This window comes from Carcharodon carcharias, chromosome 10 (genome assembly GCF_017639515.1).
Source record: "Carcharodon carcharias isolate sCarCar2 chromosome 10, sCarCar2.pri, whole genome shotgun sequence".
Taxonomy (NCBI): Eukaryota; Metazoa; Chordata; class Chondrichthyes; order Lamniformes; family Lamnidae; genus Carcharodon; species Carcharodon carcharias.
The window spans coordinates 80,486,191-80,511,643 of NC_054476.1; the positions used below are offsets into that span (position 1 = coordinate 80,486,191).

General features: G+C 43.4%; 1 protein-coding gene across 4 annotated transcripts; it reads left to right on the forward strand.

The window, feature by feature from the left end:
- The first annotated feature begins 1,866 nt into the window (after positions 1-1,866).
- On the forward strand, positions 1,867-24,852 carry commd9 (COMM domain containing 9). Of its 4 annotated transcripts, none has more exons than XM_041196777.1 (7): positions 1,867-1,959; positions 17,730-17,855; positions 21,049-21,188; positions 21,858-21,947; positions 22,597-22,631; positions 22,808-22,911; positions 24,325-24,852. In XM_041196777.1, the coding sequence occupies exons 1-7, from the start codon at positions 1,906-1,908 to the stop codon at positions 24,463-24,465; spliced, it is 690 nt and encodes a 229-aa protein (XP_041052711.1). In that variant the 5' UTR covers positions 1,867-1,905; the 3' UTR covers positions 24,466-24,852. The 4 variants fall into 4 exon arrangements, with proteins under 4 accessions (XP_041052711.1, XP_041052713.1, XP_041052712.1 ...); XM_041196778.1 differs by having other exon boundaries at positions 1,913-2,018; XM_041196780.1 differs by having other exon boundaries at positions 1,913-2,018; positions 17,730-17,800.
- Positions 24,853-25,453: the final 601 nt, after the last annotated feature.

A 25,453-nucleotide genomic window follows, 5' to 3' on the forward strand; every position in this document is an offset into this window, starting at 1 on the left:
AAGGTCAGACATGTGGGCAAGAGAGCAGGGTGGAGTGTTAAAATGGCAAGCGACAGGGAGGTTTGGGTCTTTCTTGCGGACAGAACGCAGGTGTCCTGCAAAGTGGTCGCCCAGTTTATCTTTGGTCTCTCCAAAATAGAGGAGACCACATTGGGAGCAACGAATGCAGTAGACTAAGTTGGGGGGAAATGCAAGTGAAATGCTGCTTCACTTGAAAGGAGTGTTTGGGCCCTTGGACAGTGAGGAGAGAGGAAGTGAAGGGGCAGGTGTTGCATCTTTTGCGTGGGCATGAGGTGGTGCCATAGGTGGGGGTTGAGGAGTAGGGGGTGATGGAGGAGTGGACCAGGGTGTCCCGGAGGTAACGATCCCTACGGAATGCCACCAGGAGGGGGGGGTGAAGGGAAGTGTTTGGTGGTGGCATCATGCTGGAGTTGGCGGAAATGGCGGAGGATGATCCTTTGAATGTGGAGGCTAGTGGGGTGATAAGTGAGGACAAGGGCGACCCTATCATGTTTCTGGGAGGGAGGAGAAGGCTTGAGGGCGGATGCGCGGGAGATGGGCCGGACACAGTTGAGGGCCCTGCCAACGACCGTGGGTGGAAAACCTCGGTTAAGGAAGAAGGAGGACATGTCAGAGGAACTGTTTTTGAAGGTAGCATCATCAGATGCGACAGAGGCGAAGGAACTGAGAGAATGGGATGGAGTCCTTACAGGAAGCGGGGTGTGCTGAGCTGTAGTCGAGGTAGCTGTGGGAGTTGGTAGGCTTGTAATGGATATCGGTGGACAGTCTATCACCAGAGATTGAGACAGAGAGGTCAAGGAAGTGAAGGGAAGTGTCAGAGATGGACCATGTGAAAATGATGGAGGGGTGGAGATTGGAAGCAAAATTAACAAATTTTTCCAAGTCTCGACGAGAGCATGAAGCAGCACCGAAGTAATCATCGATGTACCGGAGAAAGAGTTGTGGAAGGGCATTTCTTATCAAGATGCTAAGGAAACTTACGCACCTCTCTACCTACAAAAACAAAATAGTGTGGATGCTAAAAATTCAAAACAAAAACAAGGTGCTGGAAATACTCAGCACCCCAGGCAGCACGTCAGTGCCATTCTCCCCTTAACCCTGCCCAGTCCAGTCCTCCTCTTCAGATAACAGTTTAACTCCCCTTTGAACGGTGGTACATCCCCTTTGTTCTGTTGCAGGGTCATGAGGACTCGAAACGTCAACTCTTTTCTTCTCCGCCGATGCTGCCAGACCTGCTGAGTTTTTCCAGGTAATTCTGTTTTTGTTTTGGATTTCCAGCATCCGCAGTTTTTTGTTTTTATCCCCTTTGAACGGTTAAACCTGCCTCCACCACACTCCCAGGTCACAAATTATACATATAAATGGGCAATTGTACGGGACTGCGGGAAGAGACTGAGCCTCCATTGAAAATTGCAAATACTGATAATACAGGAACTAAAATACCCAGCGGGTTAAATTGCGGCAGTGGCTCTAAATACTGTGAACAAAAACTCCACTCACCGAAATCACTGGACTCAAACTCAAGTTCTGTCGAAGGGTCATGAGGACTCGAAACGTCAACTCTTTTCTTCTCCGCCGATGCTGCCAGACCCGCTGAGTTTTTCCAGGTAATTCTGTTTTTGTTTTGGTCGGAACCAGCAGCGTTCCGCTCCTTCCGGTTCTTGTAGGACTACAAGACCCGCCATACCCTACGCAGGCTCCAGCACTTGCGCAATGGGTCATGTGAGACAGGGATTGCAGCGCTTGCGCAATGGGTCATGTGAGACAGGGATTGCAGCGCCTGCGCAATGGGTCATGTGAGACCGGGATTGCAGCGCTTGCGCAGTGGGTCATGTGAGGCAGGAATTGCAGCGCTTGCGCAATGAGTCATGTGAGGCAGGGAAGATGGCGGCAGCGGGGAGAGTTGAGGAGGTTGGGGTTTTGCAGCTGCTCCTGAAGGTAACAGAATGGGACGGTCTAGGAGCTTCGCCACCCCTTCATGTCCACTAACCCTTATGGTGAACATTTATTGTTGGATTGGGCTAACGGTGCGATAAACCCTGCCTTCGCAGTGCCTTTAATAGATGGAGTTGGCTTTTCTATTGAAGTTAAATCTAGTCCCACTTTTAAATTAAAACGAGTGTGTTTTATTCCAAACATTTGGACACTGTAATTTCACCTATCTACGGAGACTGAAGGTGAATCTGACTTTCACTGGGAGAACGCTAATGAAATCGCCACATTTGAGACACCGTTTAATAACAAAAAATAGCCATAGTGCAGAAAATTCAATTTACTTGTTTTCAGTGAAATTGCAGGAGCAGTTTATTAAAAATTGCTAAGATTTGTGATGAAGCTATGAAGGGGGAATAAGAAAACATTATTATTCCCTATGGCTGTGGAGTAGGTGATGAAGAGTCACTGGGTGAGGAGAAGTTGCTCTAGCAGTGTCTGGGTTCTTGTGCTGTAAACTTTTTATGAAATCTGTGTATAGTTAATGCAGGAGGAAATCCACTATTTTTAAAGGTTGCTGCCTTCCTAAACATTTTTTGACAAGGAATAGCAGTTTGTAAATTTCTTAATTTGTTGCATTTTGAAGCTAGTATTATCTTCATGTTAACAAACAGATGGAAAAGAGTTGTCAAATTCTGTGTGGAGCAAAGTGCTTGTGAGAGTACTTGCAGTTACACTGAACATAGCACTGTGGTGTATTCAAGTGGGGGAGTGAAAAGGAATGTGTTAGTTATAGGGGACAGTATAATGAGGGGGATAGATTGTGTTTCCTACAGTCGCAACTGGGAGCTTTGGAGGGTGAGTTGTCTGCCTGGTGTCTGGGTTAAAAAATCTCCATGTGGCTGGAGAAGAACTTTGAGTGGATGCTGGAGTTGTCATAGTCCACATAGGAACCAACAACATAGGTAAAATTAGGGATGATGTTCTGCTGAGAGAATTTAAGGTATTAAAGTACAAATTAAGTAAAGTAGAATCTCAGAGGTGATGTCATCTCAATCATTGCCTGAATCATGCACCAATTAGCACAGGAATAAACAGGTTAGAAGGTTAAAATGCATTGCTAAAAGAGTGTTGTGGAGGCAGGGGTTTTGTTTCATGGGCCATTGGCAGCAGTACTGGGGAAAGAGTTGTTCCCATGGGGGAGGCTGCATTTAAACCAGGCTGAAAGTAGTGTCCCAGCACATTGAATGACTAGGACAGTCGACAGAGCTTTAAACTAATAAAGGGGTGGTGGGAGAATTTAGGAAAAGATAAGTTCAAAAGCAGCATGGAAAATGTCAAGGTTTTAGAGCAGAACAGTGTTTTGGGTAAAAATAGGCAGAGTAAGCCAGGAAAGGACACTGTGAGTTACAAAGTTAATGGGACATCATGACTGAGGTGATGTCTGGGAAAAGTAGAAAAAAAGTCAAAGCTAAAGGTCTGAATGTGTGAAACATTTGCAACAAATTAGATGATACACTAGAAGAACTTAAAATCGAGAAGGAGGTGGTGTTGGAAAGGCTACCTTTACTTAAAATAGAAAAGGTGCCAGTGCCGGATGAGATGCATCCAAGAGTACTGAGAGAAGTGAGAGTGGAAGTTGCAGAGGCAGTTGTGATAATCTTCCATAATATAAAAGCAAATTACTGCAGATGCTGGAAATCTGAAATAAAAACAGAAAAAGCTGGAAAAACTCAGCAGGTCTGTCAGCATCTGTGGAAAGAGAAACAGGTAATCTTCCAGTCTTCCTTAGACACAGGACGTGCCAGAGGACTGGAAAACTGCGAATGTTATACCCTTGTTCAAAAAGAGGTGCAAGGATAAAGCTGGCAACTACAGACCAATCAGTTTGACTTCAGTGGTAGAGAAACTTATGGAAACTATAGTACGGGATAAAAATCAATAATCAGTTAGACAAGTGCAGGATAATTAAGGAAACCCAGCGTGGGTTCATCAAGGGAAAATCATGTTTAACTAACTAGAGAAGGTTGATAAAGGCAACACTGTTTTGTGGTGTATATGGATTTTCAAAAGACTTTTGATACAGTGCCACACAACAGACTTGTGAGCAAAATTCTAGGCATGGAATAAAAGGGAAAGTAGGCACTTGGGTAAGAACCTGGCCGAGTGACAGGAAACAGAGATTAATGATAAATGGTTGTTTTTCAGATTGGAGGAAGGTTTGTAGTGGAGTTCTCCAGGGCTCAGTGTTGGGACCCTTTCTCTTCCTGGTGTGTATTAATGACATAGACTGTGGTGTGCAGGGCATGATTTCAAAATTTGCAGATGATACAAAGATTGGAAATGTTGTCAACTGTGATGCGGACAGTCTTGAACTTCAAAAGGACATGTTGGTGGGTTGGGCAAACAAGTGGCAGATGAAGTTCAATGCAGAGAAGTGTGAGGTAATTCTTTTTGACAGGAAAGATATGGTGAGACAGGATAAAATAAAGGGAGAGCTCTAAATGAGGTGCAGGAACAGAGGGACCTCAGTGTATATGTACATAGGTTATTGAAGATGGCAGGGCATGTTGAGAGAGCAATTAATAAAGCATATAGTAGCTTAGGCTTTATTAATAGAAGCATTGAATACAATAGTAAGGAGGTCATGTTGAACTTGTGTAAGACATTAGTTAGGCCTCATCTGGTGTACTGAGTCGAGTTCTGGGCGCAATACTTTAGGAAGGATGTGAAGGCCTTGGAGAGAGTACAGAGGAGATTCACAAGAATGCTTCCTGGGATAAAGAACTGTAGCTATGAGGATATATTGGAAAGGTTGGGACTGTTCTTGGAGAAGAGAAGGCTGAGAGGAGACTTGATAGAGGTATTCAAGATCCTGAGGGGTAAGAGGGCTGAGAACCTGATCGCACTCAAGAGAACATCAAGAACTAGAGGGCACAGAGTCAAAATTATTGGCAAAAGGTGTAAATATGATGTGAGGAAAAATTTATTCCCCCAGAGGTTGGTTGGAGTCTGGAACAAACTTCCTGAAAAGGTGGTGGAGGCAGGTTTGATCAAGGTATTCAGAAGGGAATTGGATTGCTACCTGAGAAGAGAGAATGCGCATGATTATGGGGATAAGGCAGAGGAGCGGGACTAGGTGGAATGCTCTTTGAGAGCCAGTTCAGGCTTGATGGGCCAAATGGCCTACTTCTGCAGTGTAAAGATACTGTAAGAACACAGAAATTAATAGGGTTGACCTAATGGCCATGAAAGAAATGTGGTTACAAAGTGACCAACGTTGGGAGCTATTTATTCTGGGACACATCTCCTTTATAAGAGAATGGCAAAATGGAAAAAGAGAAGGACTAGACCAGATAAAGAATTGGATAAGGACAGTGGAGAGAAAGGATGTTAGCTCAGAAAATCAAGTAGTATGATCAGTTTGGGTGGAGCTAAGCAACAGCAAAGGCAGAAAACACTGGTGACAGTTGTTTATGCCCCCCCCCCCCCCCACCCACCCCTGAAGAGTAATATAGTAACATAGGGAGGGTGTAAATCAGGAACTTAGTAATGCATGTAACAAGGATAATACAATAATAATGGGGGACTTTAATCTTCACATAGATTGGGCAAAGGGCAAACCAAATTTGTGCTAATAGTGTGGAGGATGAGTTCCTGGCACAAGTTAATTTTCTAGATCAATATGTTGAGGTACCAACAAGGGAGCAGGCTATTTTAGTTTTGTGCAATGAGTGGGTTAATTAATAACTATTTAGTAAAGGGATGTATAGGGAAGAGTGATCATAATTGAATTTGAAAGTGATTTAGTTCAGTATGAAACTAAGGTCTTGAATCTATATGAAGCAAACTATGTTTGAGAGACAGATTGGCTAAATTAGTTTCGGAAACTTTAAAAAAATTTGTTCATGGGAAGTAGGCTTCGCTGGCTAAGCCAGCATTTTTGCTTATCTCTAATTGCCCTTGAGAAGGTGATGGTGAGCTGCTGCCTTGAACCACTGCAGTCCATGTGTTGTAGGTACACCCACAGTGCTGTTAGGGAGGGAGTTCCAGGATTTTGACCCCGTGACAATGAAGGAACGGCAATATATTTCCAAGTCAGGATGGGTGAGTGACTTGGAGGAAACTTTCAGGTGGTGGTGTTCCCATCTATTTGCTGCCCTTGTCTGTCTAGGTGATAGTGGCATTGGGTTTGGAAGATGCTGCCTAAGGAGCTGTCATGAGTTCCTGCAGTGCATCTTGTAAATGGTACACACTGCTGCTACCGTGCATCGGTGATGGAGGGTGTGAATGTTTGTGGATGGGGTGCCAATCAAGTGGGCTGCTTTGTCCTGGACAGTGTCAATTCTTGTGTTGTTGATGCTGCAGTCATCCAGGCAAGTGGAGAGTATTCCATCATGCTCCTGTAGATGATAGACAGGTTTTGGGGAGTCAAGTGTGTTATTCACTGCAGGATTCCTAGCCTCTGACCTGCTCTTGTAGCCACAGTATTTATATGGTAGCCCAGTTCAGTTTCTGATCAATGGTAGCCCACAGGATGTTGATAGTGGAGGATTCAGTGATGGTAATGCCATTGAATGTCGAGGGGCGATGGTTAGATTCTCTCTTCTTGGAGATGGTCATTGCCTGGCACTTGTTACTTGCCACTTGTCAGCCCAAGCCTGGATATTGTCCAGGTCTTGTTGCATTTGGACATGGACTGCTTTAGTATAAGAGGAGTCACTAATGGTGCTGAACATTGTGAAATCATCAGTGAACATCCCCACTTCTGACCTTATGATAGAAGGAAGGTCACTGATGAAGCAGCTGAAGATGGTTGGGCCTAGGACACTACCTTGGGGAATTCCTGCAGTGATGTCTTGGAACTGAGATGACTGACCTCCAACAACCACAACCATCTTCCTTTGTGCTAGACATGACTCCAACCATTGGAGAGTTTTCCCCCTGATTCCCATTGGCTCCAGTTTTGCTAGGGTTCCTTGATGCCACACTCAGTCATATGTGCCCTTGATGTCAAGGGCAGTCACTCTCACCTCACCTTGGGAGTTCAGCTCTTTTGTGCATGTTTGAACCAAGGCTGTAATGAGGTCAGGAGCTGAGTGGCCCTGGCGGAACCCAAACTGAGCGTCAATGAGTAGTAAGTGCCATTTGATAGTATGTTAATGACCCCTTCCATCACTTTACTGATGATCAAGATGGGGTGATAATTGGCAGGGTTTGATTTGTCCTGCTTTTTATGTACAGGACATACCTGGGCAATTTTCCGCATTGCTGGGTAGATGCCAGTGTTGTATCTGTACTGGAACAGCTTGTCTAGGGACACGACAAGTTCTGGAGCACAAGTCTTCAGTACTATTGCTGGAATATTGTCAGGGCCCATAGCCTTTGCACTATCCAGTGCCTTCAGCTGTTTCTTGATATCACGTGGTGTGAATCGAATTGGCTGAAGACTGGCATCTGTGATGCTGGGGACCTCAAGAGGAAGCAGAGATGGATCATCCCCTTGGCACTTCTGGCTGAAGATTGTAACAAATGCTCTATCCACATTTTTTGCACTGATGTGCTGGGCTCCTCCATCATTGAGGATGGGGATATTTGTGGAACCTCCTCCAGTGTTGTTTAATTGTTCACCACCATTCATGATTGGATGTGGCAGGAGTGCAGAGTTTAGATATGATTCTTTGATTGTGGAATTGCTTAAGTCTGTCTATCACTTGCTACTTATGTTGTTTGATATGCAAGTACTCCTGTTTTATAGCTTCACCAGGTTGACACCTCGTTTTTAGGTATGCCTGGTGCTGATCCTGGCATTCCCTCCACTCTTCATTGAACCAGGGTTGGTTCCCTGTCTTGGTGGTAATGGTAAAGTTGGGGATATGCCGGGCCATGAGGTTACAGATTGTGGTAGGGTACAATTCTGCTGCTGATGGTGACTCACAGCACCTCATTGTTGCCTGGTCTTGAGTTGCTAGATCTGTTGGAAATCTAACCCATTTAGCCTGGTGATTGTGCTACACAACATGATGGAGGTTATTCTCAATGTGAAGACGGGACTTTGCCTCCACAACAACTGTGCGGTGGTCACTCTGACTGATACAGTCATTGACAGATGCATCTGTGGCAGGCAGGTTGGTGAGGATGAGGTCAAAGTGTTTTTCCCTTTTGTTGGTTCCCTCTGCCTGCCACAGACCCAGTCTAGCAGCTATGTCCTTTAGGACTCAGCCGGCTCGGTCAGGAGTGGTGCCACCAAGGCACTCTTGGTGATGGCCATTGAAGTCCCCCACCCAAAGTACAAGTGGTGTTCAAGATGGAGGAGTACTGATTCATCAGCTGAGGGGGCAGTATGTGGTAATCAACAGGAGGTTTCCCTGCCCATGATTGGCCTGATGCTGTGAGACTTCACGGTGGCTGGAGTCTAATCTATCCTAATGAGTACAAGACAAAAGGCTTCAATAGCATGTCTCTTCTTTTCAGCAGTACTCAAGTATGACAGGAGATGAGCAATGGCTGGCATTGAAAGAATCATTGCATAATTTACAGCAAATACACAAAGGCACAAGAAAACCACACAAAATGGATAACAAAAAGAATTCAAGATAATGTTGCTAAAAATAACAAGCCTAAGAATTGGGAGGTTATTTTTAAATTCAACAAAGGAGGACCAAGAAATTGATAAGGAGAAAGAACATGAAGTAGACTAGCAAGAGACATTTGAACAGGCTGTAAATGTTGTAGGTATGCAGTTAGGAAGGGATTAGTGAAACTAAGCATGGGTCCATTAGAGGTAGAGACAGCTGAAATATACTGGAGAGTAAGGAAATGGCAGAGACAGTAAACAAAGTCTTTGTATCTATTTTTATGATAGAAGACACAAAAATCTTTCAGGAAATGTTGGGGAACTGAGTTCAGTGAGAATGTGAAACTTAAGAAAATAGAGAAATTAATGGAACTAAATGGCGACAAGCCCCTTGGACTTGAAGGCCTGCATCCTAGGTTTTAAAAGAGCAAGCTGCAGAGATAGTGGTAAGAAGTATTTAGATGAGCACTTGAAATGCCATAGCATACAGGGATACGGGCCAAGTGCTGGAAAATGGGATTAGAATAGATAGTGCTTAATGGCTGGCATGGACATGATGGGCCGAAGGGCCTGTTTCTGTGCTGTATAACTCTGACTCTATGGATGCATTGGTTTTAATTTTCCAGAAATCCTCAGATTTCTAGAAGAGTTCTCAAGGATTAGAAGTTGGACAATGCTCTTTAAGAAAGGAGATAGAGGAAATAGGTAGTGATAGGCCAGTTAGCCTAACATCAGCAGTGGGAAAATGCTAGGAACTATTATTAGGAATGTGGTAGCACAGCACTTGGAAAATCAAACTATGATTAAGCAGAGTCGATAAAAATGTATGAAAGGGAAATCGTGTTGATAAACTTGTTAAGATTTTTTGAGCATGTAATTAGTAAGATGGATAAGGGAAAACCAGTAGATGAAGTGTATTTAGATTTTCAAAAAAAATTGAGAAGCTGTCACAAGAGGCTGTTACACAAAATTAGGATGAATGGAATTGGGAGTAATATATTAGCATGGATTAATAATTGGTTTGATGGATGGAAACAGTCGGAAAAAAGGGCCATTTTTCAGGTTGACACACAGTAATTAACTGGGTGCTGCAAGGATCAGTATTTGGACCTCAAGCTATTTGTAATCAATGTTAGTGACATAGTTGAAGGAGATGGGACTGAGTGTAACATAGCCAAATTTTCTGACAATACAAAGTTAGATGAGAAAGTACATGGTGAAGATGGTGCAAAGAGGCTGCTGAGGGATAGAGACAGGATGGGTGAATGGACAAGAACATGGCAGATGGAACAGAATATGACCTGTGAAGTTATCCACTTTTGTAAAAAAAAAAGCAGTATTTTTCAAATGGGTCTGAGAAATGTTTGCATTCTGAGGGACCCCTGGGTGTCCTTGTACATGAATCACAGAAAGTCAGCATGCAGGTACGACAGGCAATTAGGAAGACAAGTGATATGGTGGAATTTGTTATAAAGGGATTGGAGTGTAAAAGTAAAGATGTGTGACTACAATGACATAGGGAATTGGCTACATCTGGAGCACTGTGGGTTGTTCTGGCCTCCTTACCCAGACAAGGACTTGCCGTAAAGTGAGTGCAACCACGGTTCAAAAGGCTGGTTCCTGGGATGAGAGGATTCTCCTGTACATCTGGCCTATATTCCATGGAGCTGAGAAGAATGAAAATTGATCTAATTGAAACATAAAATTAAGGGACTTGGCTGGGTAGATGAAGAGAGAATGTTTCCCCTGGCTGGGAAATGTATCACAGGGGGGTCTCAGTCTCAGACTAAGGGGTCAGCCTTTGAGGACAGGGATGAAATGTTTCTTTACTCAATGGGTGGTGAATCTTTGGAATTGTCTGCTCCCAGAGAGCTGTGGGTGCTCAGAGGGCAAGTGTATTCGACACAGATGTCGGTAAATTTTTGTGTACTAAGGGTTTTAAGGGATATGGGGATAGTGCGAGAAGGTGGAATTGAGGTAGATGATCAGTCATAATCTTTTTAAATCGCAGAACAATCACAGAAGGCCAAAGGCCCAACTCCAGTTCCTATTTCTTATGTTGTTGAAGGTGATGACCCTTTGAAATTTATTTCTGTGTCTGAAAATGTTTAACTTGACAGCTATCTGAAGTAAAGAACCTTCAGTATAGGTCTTTGTGTAAGGAACCAGTCTCTAATTCTGGCTGAGGAAGGCCATTTAACCCATTTCCATCCAGCGATACCTTAACATTTCTCCCACTGGAACCACCTCCTCAGTCTTGGTGCTATGGTAGTACTGTGACTTCTGAGTCCGAATGTTGTAGGACTCAAGTCTGAATACAATTTAAACTATAAGCTGGATGCTGACAGAATGCCTCGCTACCTGATGTGTCATCTTTTAACTGAGCTTTAAACCAAGGCACTGTCTGCTCTTGGGTGAATGGAAAAGATTCCGTGGCACTATTAGAAGAACAGGGAAATTCTCCTAGTGTCTTCACCAATACTTGTCTCAACCAGATATAAAAACAAAAAAACTGTGGATGCTGGAAATCCAAAACAAAAACAGAATTACCTGGAATAACTCAGCAGGTCTGGCAGTATTGGCGGAGAAGAAAAGAGTTGACGTTTCGAGGCCTCATGACCCTTTGACAGAACTTGAGTGAGTCCAAGAAAGGGGTGAAATATAAGCTGGTTTAAGGTGTGTGTTGAGGAGGAGCGGGTTTTGGGTGGGGGGGGGAGAGAGAGAAGTGGAGGGGGTTGGTGTGGTTGTAGGGACAAACAAGCAGTGATAGAAGCAGATCATCAAAAGATGTCACAAACAACAGAACAAAAGAACACATAGGTGTTAAATTTGGTGATATTATCTAAACGAATGTGCTAACTAAGAATGGATGGTAGGGCAGTCAAGGTATAGCTCTAATGGGGGTGGGGGGAGCATAAAAGATTTAAAAATATATAAAAATAATGGAAATAGGTGGCCTCCGCCATTTCCACCAACTCCAGCATGATGCCACCACCAAACACATCTTCCCTTTACCCCCTCCATCGGCATTCCGTAGGGATCGTTCCCTCTCTCCCACTCACTGACTCTCTCCCACTCACTGACTCTCTCCCACTCACTGACACTCTTCCTCTCACTGACTCTATGTCACTCAACGACTCTCTGCCACTCACTGACACTCCCCCACTCACTGACACTCCCCCACTCACTGACTCTCCCCCACTCACTGACTCTCCCCCACTCACTGACTCTCCCTGGTCCACTCCTCCATCATCCCCTACTCCTCAACCCCCTCCTATTGGCACCACCCCATGCCCACGCAAAAGATGTAACACCTGCCCCTTCACTTCCTCTCCTCACTGTCCAAGGGCCCAAACACTCCTTTCAAGTGAAGCAGCATTTAACTTGCATTTCCCCCAACTTAGTCTACTGCATTTGTTGCTCCCAATGTGGTCTCCTCTACATTGGAGAGACCAAACGTAAACTGGGCGACCGCTTTGCAGAACACCTGTGGTCTGTCCGCAAGAATTACCAAACCTCCCTGTCGCTTGCCATTTTAACACTCCACCTTGCTCTCTTGCCCACATGTCTGTCCTTGGCTTGCTGCATTGTTCCAGCAAACTGGAGGAACAACACCTCATCTTCCAACTAGGCACTTTACAGCCTTCCGGACTGAATATTGAATTCAACAACTTTAGATCTTGAGCTCCCTCCTCCATCCCCACCCCGTTTCTGTTTCTTCCCCCTTCCTTTTGTTTTTTCCAATAAATTATATAGATTTTTCTTTTCCCACCTATTTCCATTATTTTTAAATATTTTTAAATTTTTTATACTCCCCCACCCCCACTAGAGCTATACCTTGAGTGCCCTACCATCCATTCTTAATTAGCACATTCGTTTAGATAATATCACCAACTTTCTTCTGTTGTTCTTCTAATGTTTGTGACATCTTTTGATGATCTGCTTCTATCACTGCTTACTTGTCCCTACAACCACACCAACCCCCTCCACTTCTCTCTCTCTCCCCCCACCCAAACCACCCCCCCCCCCAAACCAGCTTATATTTCACCCCTTTCTTGGATTCACTCAAGTTTTGTCGAAGGGTCATGAGGACTCGAAACGTCAATTCTTTTCTTCTCCGCCGATGCTGCCAGACCTGCTGAGTTTTTCCAGGTAATTCTGTTTTTCTCTTGTCTCAACCAGCATCAGTAAAATGTGACTACCCAGTCATTTACCTAATTGCTGTTTGTGGGCCCTTTCTGTGCAGATTTGCTTCTGTTGCTGTATTGACTATACTGCAAAGTGCTTCATTAGCTGTGAAGTATTTTGGATTGGTCCTGAGAACGAATGGTACAATATATATTGAAGTCCTTACTTCCTATCTTGATAATTATTCCCTAAATGATTCCAGAGATTTTACTGCTGTTCTATTTGGAAGGTCATTCCACTGATTGGCTTTAATAAGGATCTTTTCAAGTGTTGTTGTGGTGATTGTAGAATTTATTTTATACCTAATTAATTTAAAAGGATTACAGATTCATTGATTCATGTGTCTCTGGACAAGTAACCTCAACCCTATTCAAATGAAAAGATTTACATAATATCGCAGTCTTTTCTAAATAAAACCTTCTCTGGCAAGGCTGTCAACCCCCTTTTTGTAGTGTTGATTGCTTTTGCTGCACAGTTCCCAGTGAAATAAAGAAAATGCAGTCATTTGGTCTCCCAAGTTAAATTTCCGTCAGTGAGACATTTGCTTTTGTGCACAATGTTGTTGACACTTGGGACTGTAACGTCTTTAAATCTTGTGCGTTTCAGTAGTTGCGAGGCTCTGCTGTAAACACTTGTATACTTTTATTAAGTAAATTTCGTTCTTCACTTCTGGTGAGAGCACCTAGGATCTCTGTTCCACTACCCTATAACAGGAAAAAATAACTATCGCACAACATGGTGTTTATTCTATATTCTATTCTAACTGTAAGTAATTGAGAATGAGCTTCCAGATTATGTGGTTGCATCTCCCTTAATGAGAAATCCAGATATTTTGTATTCTGAGCAGCACCTATTCAGTGGATCCAACTGTACTGTATCCTTTTAGAGATTTGCCCCCTTTGACTGATCTGTCTCCAGTTACAGCCTTACATCGAACCTTCACTTTCTCTCTAAGCTGTGTCAGTTTGCAATTGTCTCCCACCTCTATGTCTGCCTCTCCTAACACTCTCTTTGAAGTTTTGCAGCCCATTTTCTGCCCTGCTTGCAGCTAAGACTGCCCTCTCAAAGTCACCAACAATTGGCACTGGCTGTTAGAATAGTAACTTTCCCTTTCAGGATGCCTTGGGACACCCATGTTGTGGAGTAAGCCTATATCCCCTGCTGCTGCTGCCCTCTGTGATCTAGCTGAATGGGACTACCCTTCCTTGGCATGCTGCTATCATTCCAATGCAACAAGTGCATCTTACTAGTTCCTCCTTCAGCCACTGCATGACCTCCCTATCACTTCTTGATCTTTATGTTGCCCCTCAATGACATCAATAGGATTGTATAATTTTCCATATGTATTCTGATAACACCCAGTTCTACCTTTTCTATAAAACTCGCTATAAGCTGTCAGACTGCCTGTTTATGAGCCAGAATTTCCTCAGAGCCATTTTATATAGACTCTACCAAAGCTCTGTTCCTGTGCTATTAACTCCATCCTGTTCCCAGACTACGAACTCAAATGGAACTCTTTGTAACCTCAGTGTGTGCAACCTGTTTGACCAAGAGTTGAGTTTTAAAAGTGCATGACTTACGGAGGTACATATATACAATCAGGTTTCTGCCCTGCTACAGTACCAAAAGAGCTCCTATCAAAATCACAAATGACATTCTGTGACTGAGAGAGGTAAACTCATCCTTCTTAACCTGTCTGCATCCTTTGACAAGGTCAACCACACCATCCTCTTCCAACAACTCTCCACCCTCAACCTGCTGGCTGGGACTGAACTGCTCTTATTTAATACAAAAACAGAATTACCTGGACAAACTCAGCAGGTCTGGCAGCATCGGCGGAGAAGAAAAGAGTTGACGTTTCGAGACCTCATGACCCTTCAACAGAACAGCTCTTATTTAATCATAGGAGTATCTTCCTTAACCGAGGTTTCCCACCCACGGTGGTTGACAGGACCCTCAACCGTGTCTGACCCATCTCCCGCGCCTCTGCCCTCACACCTTCCTCTCCCTCCCAGAACCAGGATAGAGTTCCTCTTGCCCTCAATTTTCACTCCACCAGCCTCCACATTCAAAGGATCATCCTTCGCCATTTCCGCCAACGCCAGCATGATGCCACCACCAAACACATCTTCCCTTCAGCCCCCCGTCAGCATTCCATAGGGACCGTTCCCTCCAGGACTCCCTGGTCCACTCCTCCATCACCCCCAACACCTCAACCCCCTCCCATGGCACCTTCCCATGCAATTGCAGAAGGTGCAGCACCAGCCCCTTTACTCAATTTCGTCTACTGCATTCGCTGCTCCCAATGCGATCTCCTCTACATTGGAGAGACCAAACGCAGACTGGGTGGCTGCTTTGCGGAAAACCTTTGGTTTGTCTGCAAGCATGACCCAGACCTCCCTGTCTCTTGCCATTTCAACACACCACCCAGTTCTCACATCCACATGTCTGTCCTTGGCCTGCTACAATGTTCTTATGAAGCTCAACCCAAACTGGAGGAAATGCACCTCATCTTCTGATTAGACACTTTACAGACTTCCGGACTTGACATTGAGTTCAACAACTTTAGATCATGAACTCTCTCCTCCATCCTCACCCCTTTTCTGATCCCCTTTTATCTTATTTAAAAATTGAAGAATAAATATGTATATATTTTTTCCCACCTATTTCTAAATTTTAAAAATTTATTTCCATTCATTGTTTCATCCCCACCTTTTAGCCTATTTCGATCTTTTCTCCCACACCATCCCCTCCTCCCACCGCACCTCCACTAAGGCCATTTGTCACTTGCTCCTTCTGCTTTCTACTCTTAATGTCACCATTAGCCAGTACCACCAACATCAACACCCCTTCGACCTTTTGTTTATGACATCTTTTGCAATCTCTCCTTTGTCTCCACCTATCACTGGCCCTCTATCCAGCTTCACCTGTCCCACACCCCCCCCCCCCCCCCCCCCCCCCCCCCCAAACAGTATATATTTCACCACATTTGTACCTCTCTTTAGCTCTGAAGAAGAGTCAGTCAGACTTGAAACGTTAACTCTGTCTTCCTCTCCACAGACGCTGTCAGACCTGCTGGGTATTTCCAGCAATTTTTGTTTTTGTTTGATTTCCAGCATGCGCAGTATTTTGCTTTTATTATAGAAGGAGTATCATTTGTTTTGGCTTTTCTTCCCATTCCTGCACTGTTAACCTCTGTTCTCCAGGATTTATCATTGTCTCACCTCCTCCACCCCTGCCACCGCTTAATGTCTCTCAACTACATGCTGTCCATTGGTGATTGCACCCAAAAACACAGCAATAATTTTTACATGGATGCTGCTGACACCCACAACTATTTCAACACCACCTCTCTTAACCTCTCCACTATCTCTAAATTATCAGACTGCTTATCTGACATCCAGTATTGAATCAGAGATTTCCTCCAATGAAGTTTTGGAAAAATCAAGGCTATTGTCTCTGGTCACTGTTGAAAACTGTCTTTTTTTAGCTACCAATGCCCCCTGCCCCCCAACCAATCCCCCCCCCCCCCGCCCGGCCACCCCTCTCCCTGGAAACTATCTGAGCTTGAACTTTGCTGCTAATAACCATGGCATCTTATTTTACCCTGAGATGACCTACCAGCCACATATCCACACTATCAGTAAGACCCAGTTTTTGCCCCTGCCTCGGCTGATGATCTGCTGAAATCCTCATCCAATTTTTTGTTAGAGGTGAGAAATATGGCAAAATGGAAGGAACTTGGCTACTCCAGGTTTGACTATTCCAATGCATCCTGGCCAGCTCCCCACATTCTACCTTCTGTAATCTTGTCATCCTAAACTCTGCTCGTGTCTTAACTCGCACCAATTCACGTATCACCCCCATGCTTGCTGAACTACATTGGCTTTTGCTCAAATAACGGCTTGATTTTAAAATTCTCTCCTCTTGGCTTTCAAGTCCCTCTATGACCTCACCCCTCCCTTTCTCTATAACCTCCTCAACTCCACAACTCTGAGGTATCTGTGCTCCTCTAATTCCAGTCCCTTGAGCATCCCTGATTTTAATTGCTCAACCATTGGTAGCTGTGCCTCTAGTTGCCTCAGCCCCAAACTCTCCCTCCCTAAACCTCTCCACCTCTCTCTCCCTCTTTTTTTCCTTTAATATGCTCCTTAAAACTTGGCTCTTTGACCAAATTTTAGTTCATCTGCACTCATATTGACTGATGTGGATTGGTGTCACAGCTTTTGCTTTGCAATGCTCCTGTGAAACAACTGGGATGTTTTATCACATTGAAGGAACTATAGAAATACAAGTTGCTGTATCAGTCAAACAAGTTCCTTCCATTTTGCCGTGTTTCCCACCTCTACCCCGTTCTCTGTTCCTGTTCCTACTGAACCATACTATCATTCCCTCTAGACTGAGCTTTCCAATGCCTGTTCACCAGCCTCCCACTCTCCACAAATCATGAGGGCAGTGGTGGGGTAGTGGTATTGTCACTGGACTCCTACTCCAGAGACCCAGGGTAACTCTCTGGGGACCTGGGTTCGAATCCCACCATGTCAGATGGTGAAATTTGAATTCAATAAAATAATCTGGAATTAAATAATAACCACAAAAGCGTTGTTGATTGTAGTAAAAAATAATATGGTTCACTAATGTCCTTTCGGAAAGGAAACCTGCTGTCCTTACTGTGACTTCAGACCCACAGCAATATGGTTGACTCTTAAATGGCCTAGCAAGTCACTCAATTCTCAAGGGCAATTCAGGGTGGGTAATAAATGCTGGCCCAGCCAGCGATGTCCACATCCAATCTATAATAAAAAAAGTCCAATTTGTTCATCATCTACCTGTAACTTCACTATGTTTCACTTGCCCATCAACCTTGCTCTCATAACTTACACTGGCTCTGTCTCCAGTGCAGAGTTTAAATTCATTGCACTCATCCACAAAGACTTGTCTTGAGACCTATGTTAAAAGTGCTTCACTTAAAGGTAGTTGGTGATCACTGGCTTGAATTTCTGTCTTTTAGGCTTCCTCAAAGGATGTGGTGAGGCATTTATGTCAGGAATGCTTTCCCCCTTCAGCGACCAATTCAGTCAGGTTAGTTGACAGCACTGTCAAAAGCTTATCGGTGACCCCCGAGGAGGCAAAGCAGGTAGGAGAAAACTTGAGTGTGTATGTAAAATAATTATATATTTAATATATTTAAAGCCTTGCCTGCATCTAAAAAGTAAATGAATGTTTTTTTTGTAAATATAGCGAATAATGTGAATCGAGAACGTAGAATGTGGAGCAGTGTGTTGGGACCCAAAACGAAAGGTTAGAGATGGGTGTAAGTTTGTAAGAATCACAAAACCCATTGTGCATGAGATGTACTAAAGTCCAAGACTTTTGGACTTAACAAAGGGAGAATCTCTGCTTTTTTTTTACAGAAAATGTAGCCCCTTCACTCCTGAAACTTCTCATTCTATGCTGAATTTGAATCTGAGATGCGCGTCTGACCCATGGCTGTAAATGAATTGTGGAATATGTTTGTGGCAGCAATTCCCCCACAACATAGTGGGGCTGTAAATGTTCCAGATTTACCCTGTTTATATTGTGGGGCAGACTCTCACACACCCCTCCCAAGCGGCATGCACTGTTAAAATTGGTACAGACCCAAGGCCTTTAACTGTGGGCCTTGATTACTGTGGAAGGGCAGGATATGGCAGCCTAGTTTATCCTGGCAGCAGGATATTAGACAGTCTTAGTACTATTGGCTATGACCACCAGGCACATAACTGCCTACTATTTGTCAGCCTCATTCAGTTTGCAAGAATAGCTGATATGCAAAATGGCAAAAGGCTCCTGTCACAATAGAACTGAAGTAGATTGTTCAAGTGGAGTAAGGAGAAATTTGCCCATGTCTGATGCAAAGAGTGCTCAATTTATGCTTTTTTTAAAAAAAAACTTTTCAAGGTTGACACTAGAAGATGCAAAACCAAATCAGTTTCTTCCAATAATAGGAAGGATGTAATTGCACTGGAGGGGGTGCAGAGGGGATTCATCTGGATGTTGCCTGGGATGAAACATTTAAGTTATGAAGAGAGGTTGGATAGACTTGGGTTGTTTTCGTTAGAGCAAAGAAGACTGAGGGGTGACCTGATCGAGGTGTTCAAGATTGAGGGGCATGGACAAGGTGGATAGGGAGCAGTGTTCCCCACAGTTGAAGGGTCAGTCATGAGGGGACACAAGTTCAAGGTGAGGGGCAGGAGGTTTAGGGGGGATGTGAGGAAAAACTTTTTTACCAGAGGATGGTGACAGTCTGGAATGTGCTGCCTGGGAGGGTGGTGGAGGCAGGTTGCCTCACATCCTTTAAGAAGTACCTGGATGAGCACTTGGCACGTCATAACATTCAAGGCTATGGGCCAATTGCTGGTAAATGGGATTAGGTAGGTAGGTCAGGTGTTTCTCACGTGTCGGTGCATACTCGATGGGCCGAAGGTCCTCTTCTGCACTGAGAGATTCTGTGAATAATGTATGTTACTCACTACATTTACAATTGTGGCTCATATTTACAAGATTCATTACATAACAAACACACAGCCCAAGGAATTTTACCCAGCTTCCAGCCCCTCAGTGTAATATGGCTGTAGGGCCTTAAACATGACCTTTCCTCCATTGAACCTGTGCTGTAGCTGCCCCAAGCATTAGTCCCTCAACATTATCATCCTGGACCTTGGAATAAGCCAGTCTGCAATATTCGGTCAGGGACAACCTTGCACTGGAAGGCCAGCAAGTTTCAGGCAGACCATAGAGGGTCTTTCACCGAGTTGATGTTTATCTTGGTGTGTGTCACTGGGCACAAAGCTGCTTGAGATGAACCTCATCAAAAAAACACTGCATTTCTCTTTGACCTTCTTAGCAAAAGCACATTCCAGAAGGAGGTAGGTGGTGGTCTCTTCCCTGCTGCAGCCGCTTCGAGGGCAATGTCCAGAGTGGGTGAGACTGCAGGCACGTAGGAAAGATCCAACCTCATTGTCTTCCAACCTCCGACGGCCCGCTTCTACCTCCTACCCAAAATCCACAAACAGGACTGTTCTGGCAGACTGATCGTGTCAGCCTGTTCCTGCCCTACGAAACTCATTTCTTGCTATCTTGACTCCATTCTCTCTCCCCTTGTCCAGTCTCTTCCCACCTACATCCGCAATTCCTCTCTCGCCTAACATCATATCAACAACTTCCAGTTCCCTGGCCCCAACCGCCTCCTCTTCACCATGGACATCCAATCCCTCCACACATCCATCCCCCACCAGGATGGTCTGAGGGCCCACCGCTTCTTCCTCGAACAGAGGCCCGAATAATCCCCATCCACCACTATTCTCCTCCGTCTGGCTGAACTTGTTCTCTCACTGAACAATTTCTCCTTAAACTTGTCTCACTTCCTCCAAATAAAAGGTGTGGCTATGGGTACCCGCATGGGCCCCAGTTATGCCTGTCTCTTTATGGGATATGTGGAACATTCCTTGTTCAGTGCTACTCAGGCCCCCTCCCACAACTCTTTCTCCAGTACATCGATGATTGCTTCGGTGCTGCTTCATGCTCTCATCTGGATCTGGAAAAATTTATTAATTTTGCTTCCAATTTCCACCCCTCCATCATTTTCACGTGGTCTATCACTGACAATTCCCTTCCCTTCCTTGATCTCTCTGTCTCAATTTCTGGTGATAGACTGTTTACCAATATTCATTACAAGCCTATCGACTCCCACAGCTACCTCGACTACAGCTCCTCACACCCCGCTTCCTGTAAGGACTCCATCCCATTCTCTCAGTTCCTTCGCCTCCGCTGCATCTGTTCTGATGATGCCACTTTCCAAAACAGTTTCTCTGATGTGTCTTCCTTCTTCCTTAACTGAGGTTTTCCACCCACGGTGCTGACAGGGCCCTCAACCGTGTCCGGCCCATCTCCCGCGCATCCACCCTCACATTTTCCTCTCCCTCCTAGAGCCATGATAGGGTCCCCCTTGTCCTCACTTATCACCCACCAGCCTCTGCGCTCAAAGGATCATCCTTTGCCATTTCCGCCAACTCCAGCATGATGCCACCACCAAACACATCTTCCCTTCACCCCCCCCGGCAGCTTTCCGTAGGGCTCGTGTGTTCATTATGGCACAGGAGCAGGGTATGGGCCAGATCTGTGCCACATAAAGCAGCATCAAGATTACCTTGCACCTGATTACCAGGTTCTTACTTGCAAAGTAGAGGGTCGTCACTCCAACATCCCAATTTAGTCTTACTAGAGGAAAATATGATTTATTTCACAAAGCAGAATTACCTTACTTCTATCTCTTTGTTTTCTACCTATAGTTGATCTGCAGCCTACATGGTTTCACACGGCAAATTGTATTCCAAGGACTGACTTCAGCTGAAGAGATTCTCCCACTCTTTCCTGATGACTTTCATCAAAACCTAAAGAATCTGTTAACTAAAATAATTCTTGAAAACATGTAAGTGCTTTTTTTCTACTCTTCTCGTTGTTCTGCTGCCTGCCCTGCTGCACTCGGTTCAAAACGAAAGTGCTTCCTGTTAAAACTGATAGTCAATCCAAATTCTGTTCTGGTTTAACTTGCTTGGATTTTGTGTTCTTATTTGTGCATCTGGGGCTTGGGGACTTGAGTACAATGTGATTTAAAATGTCAGAGGCCTTTAAAATTGGAAACAATCACTTGTCAGCACCTGCAAATGAAACAAGTGATATAAAATTCAGTAAATCTGTATAAATGTATATTGTCTAGGATGAATGTAATCTCAGATCCTGATGAATAGCTTTGGACGTTTGACACTTAGTTTGAATAATGAGCTGTTAAACTAGAATGAGCAGTTAACATATGGAAACCAGAGAGACCATTGTGTATTATTAAGGGATGTCAACACTCCAGATTGGCAAGAGAGTCAGTGCCTCTTAGTCCAAATAAGTCCACATTCTACTTACTGTAACTTCATTTGCAATAATTAGTTTATTTGCTCCTCTAGACTTGGCTATTCAAATGCTTCCTTGACTGGCCTTTCAGCTTGCACCTTCCAGAAACTTGAGCTTATCTAAAACTATTGCCCATTATCTGAACTTGCATGAAGTACTGCTTACCCATCACCCTGTGCTTGCTGACCTTCATTAGCTCCCAGGTTCTGTCGAAGGGTCATGAGGACTCGAAACGTCAACTCTTTTCTTCTCCGCCGATGCTGCCAGACCTGCTGAGTTTTTCCAGGTAATTCTGTTTTTGTTTTTTCATTAGCTCCCAGTCTGACAATTCTCATTGTTTTCAAATCACTCCACCCCTGGCCTCTCCCTAGCTCTAGCATCTTCCAGCCCTATAAACCCTCCAGAACCTGTGTTCCATCAACTCTGGTCTCTTACATATCCCTTATTTTAATTGCTCCACCATTAGTAGCCATGCTTTCAGCTGCCTAGGCCCTAAGCTCTGGAATTCCCTCCCTAAACCCCTCTGCCTCCATATCTTCCTCTCCTTAAAGATGCTCCTTAAAACGCACCTCTTTAACCAAGCTTTTGATCACTTGTCCTAATATCTCCTTTTATGGTTCAGTGTCAAATTGGAACAGTGGTACATGCATTTGGAAAATTGCTTTATTTGTAATGAATTGCATCTAAGCATAACATTGGGCAATTCTCTCATAGTGAGCATTTGAGAGAGCTGGGACAGTCTTGATGTACGAGATTTGGTGTGTCTGTGCGTGCAGGAACTGTAAGAATGCCTGCCTGACAAAAAATGATCTGCATCAAGATAAAGCACCATTCTGTGCTGTGATGTTCTGAAATGCTGCTCTCAGATCTTGTGGTAATTTGGAGCGGGTGGATGGTGTCTATTCTCTGAAAATTAATTTCATCTTCTATTTCAGAGCTGCCTGGAGGAGTGAAACACTTGCAAACCAAAGTAAGGGAAACTTTTTACTTATTGCTTCAATCCATATTCTGTCATTGTATATTCTGAGGTAAATTCATTGCATGTAATGAGATTCTTATTATATTAATTTCTTCCCCTCTAGTTAGCATAAGCTTAAGAATGCTGGTTCCTTATGCAGTGTTTCTTTCCTCCTTTCTCTTCCCTAGTTTCCTTACCCCACCTCATTGACATGGACTGGAGAGTGGATATCAAAACCTCGTCTGATAACATTAACAGAATGGCAGTGCCCACTTGCCTGCTCCAGATGAAGGTATTACTGTGTGATTCATGCTTGTAACATTTTGAGAATGTGGAGAAATCGGCATCTTTCGAAACATGTTTTTCAAAGGAGGCATCAGTGTTGTGATTTGGGCCAATTGGTCAGTGTCAACCAGGCTCGCCCAGACAAAGAGCACAATTTCAACGGCCAACTTGATCTTTCTCTTCAGTCCTGTTAGCACCAAGCGACTGTTTTCCACCTATCTACCATAACTGCAACAACAATTTTATACAAGAAGAAATTTCTGTAAAATGGATATTTTTGAGACCGGAAAATCCAACAAATCAATGACACAGTTTACAGTAAGTTAAATTGTTCAAATCCAATGGAACAGCCTTTTCCCTTATTGTGTTTTCTTATGGAAAATATTAATGGACATGAACAATTTATGAAAATATTCCTTCGTTTAATCTAGAAATATCAATACAAAAAGCAAATATCAGCAACTCCTATAAAAATGCAGAACTTGCAGCAAGAAGGTCTGCAAATGTATGGGTGCACTATATGATTTAAAATAGAATTTAAGGAGTATGCAACTCAGGAGAGTTCTTGTTAATGGTTTTATTATGGGGACATGGTTTTCTTTGAGTAAAAGAGCATTCCTCATCCTTGATGTGAGGTGACATAAATACAAGATTAATAGCTTTGAGCGAATAACTGAATTTAAAAAAGAATTAATTGCTGTTCATCAGGAAATCTTGTGCTCAGTAATTATTCTTGTTCTGCATTAGACATGTACAGAATGTTACTTTTGTAGGTATGTTGAAATTCAATGTTGCACTTGCTGACAGTCATACTAGATAGCTGCTGCTGCCTTACGAAGACAGCTTGACTCTGTTGCCTCAGGACTTACATACACCAATGCACAGTTACCAAATAAAGGTTTCAGTGCTATGGGGTCATGAAATTAGGATGCAGTATGTGTTGCTGTCATTAGGTTAGGTGCAGTCAACAATAAATAATCATACTTGATCCCCAGTAGAAGGAACATCTTTCCATCTGCACCCAGAAAACAATGCTGGTGGAGTACACTCCTTCCCATTTCTCATGGATAGAATTCCAATTCAATCATAAGTTATTCCCAGGTTACCCCCATTTCATCTCATAAGATAGTCAATATAACTGATATCAGGTAAACACAGCTGCAGCTTTGTGTAGATTAAATCATTTGAGTGTTTGACAAATTGACCAGCTTATGCAGCTAATGCAATTGTGCAGTCTCTTGGAAAGCTGATTATCAGGATTCAGCAAAATTGTGAAAAGGTCACTTTGTTAAATTGCACTGTGTGTGTTGTGTGAATAAAATAAAATTGAAAGTAAAATTTAATAACTTCTAATGTTGCAGCCATCTGCATTTGCTGACAAAGTCGTGTTTGTCTTTTCTAACTGTTGTGCTTCTCTCAGATCCAGGATGACATCAATGCCTGCCGAGGTGGACCCATCATTTCCACTGTCTCTCTTGAACTAAGCAAGGAAAAGCTGGATACAATGTTGGATGGACTCAGTCGAATCCGGGATCAGCTTTCAGCTGTGGCAAACAAGTAACTGACTGTGTTGGAGGAGTAAAAGTATTGGAAATGTCTTGCAGCATCATGTTTGGACCTGAGGACTTGTTCTGTTGCCCTGTTTTATATGGGACTTTGCATTGCTAAGTTTTCACATTTTATTTACAGAGAGGTTTAATTTCAAACACGATAAACCTATGATTCATGTAAATTTCCCCTCCACTTTCTTTACCATTTGATATGACATATCTTATTGATGGTTTTTCTGTGTATTTTAACACAACTTATTTTTCCTGTGAATTGTGAGCTTTGCATTGTATGTACTCGCCTGAGTTCCTCAATTTGGTTGACTGAAGATCTCCAAATACAGAGTAAAACATCCATAGAAGACTATTACTTTTGTAATTAAAAGCAATGTCAAAATCTATTACTATTTTTTGAAACATTTATTCCTTTAATTGAGAAATCCTGTGTGAGGTGAGTTAGGAGACAAAATATGGTAGCTTGTGTGTAATTTCTATTTTTTAAAGATTTAACTGGAACTGTATTGATGTGTGGCTGCACGTAAGTGTTAATGTTCACCCTAGCTTTGCAGAGCTGAACAGAATAGGCTTATAATTGGCAGCCTCACTCATGATTTGAGTAGTACTGTACTGTTTAACCTTTGATCGGTTATGGAATTGAGGCATTGCAGGAATATGTTGCAAGGTGAAATCTGAATGCGCTTGGGAACATCAATGCGGAATAGATAGGTTTAGGTTGCCTGTATTCTCCACTATTATGAGTTAGATTCTATAATTCATTTCGCAGATCCTGAATGCCCAGGAAAATATAAAATGTGAAATGAATGAACAATAGGTGGAAAAAACATCTAATAAGTTTAGATTTGGAGTTAGTAATTTTACCAACAGATTGAGATCATGATGAAAACCTCTCCCGCACCCCCCCCACCACCCATTTTTTTAACACCTCTAGCTGTATTATATTTGACCCTATTAATTATTTGGTTCAAATGAGACATGTGCCAA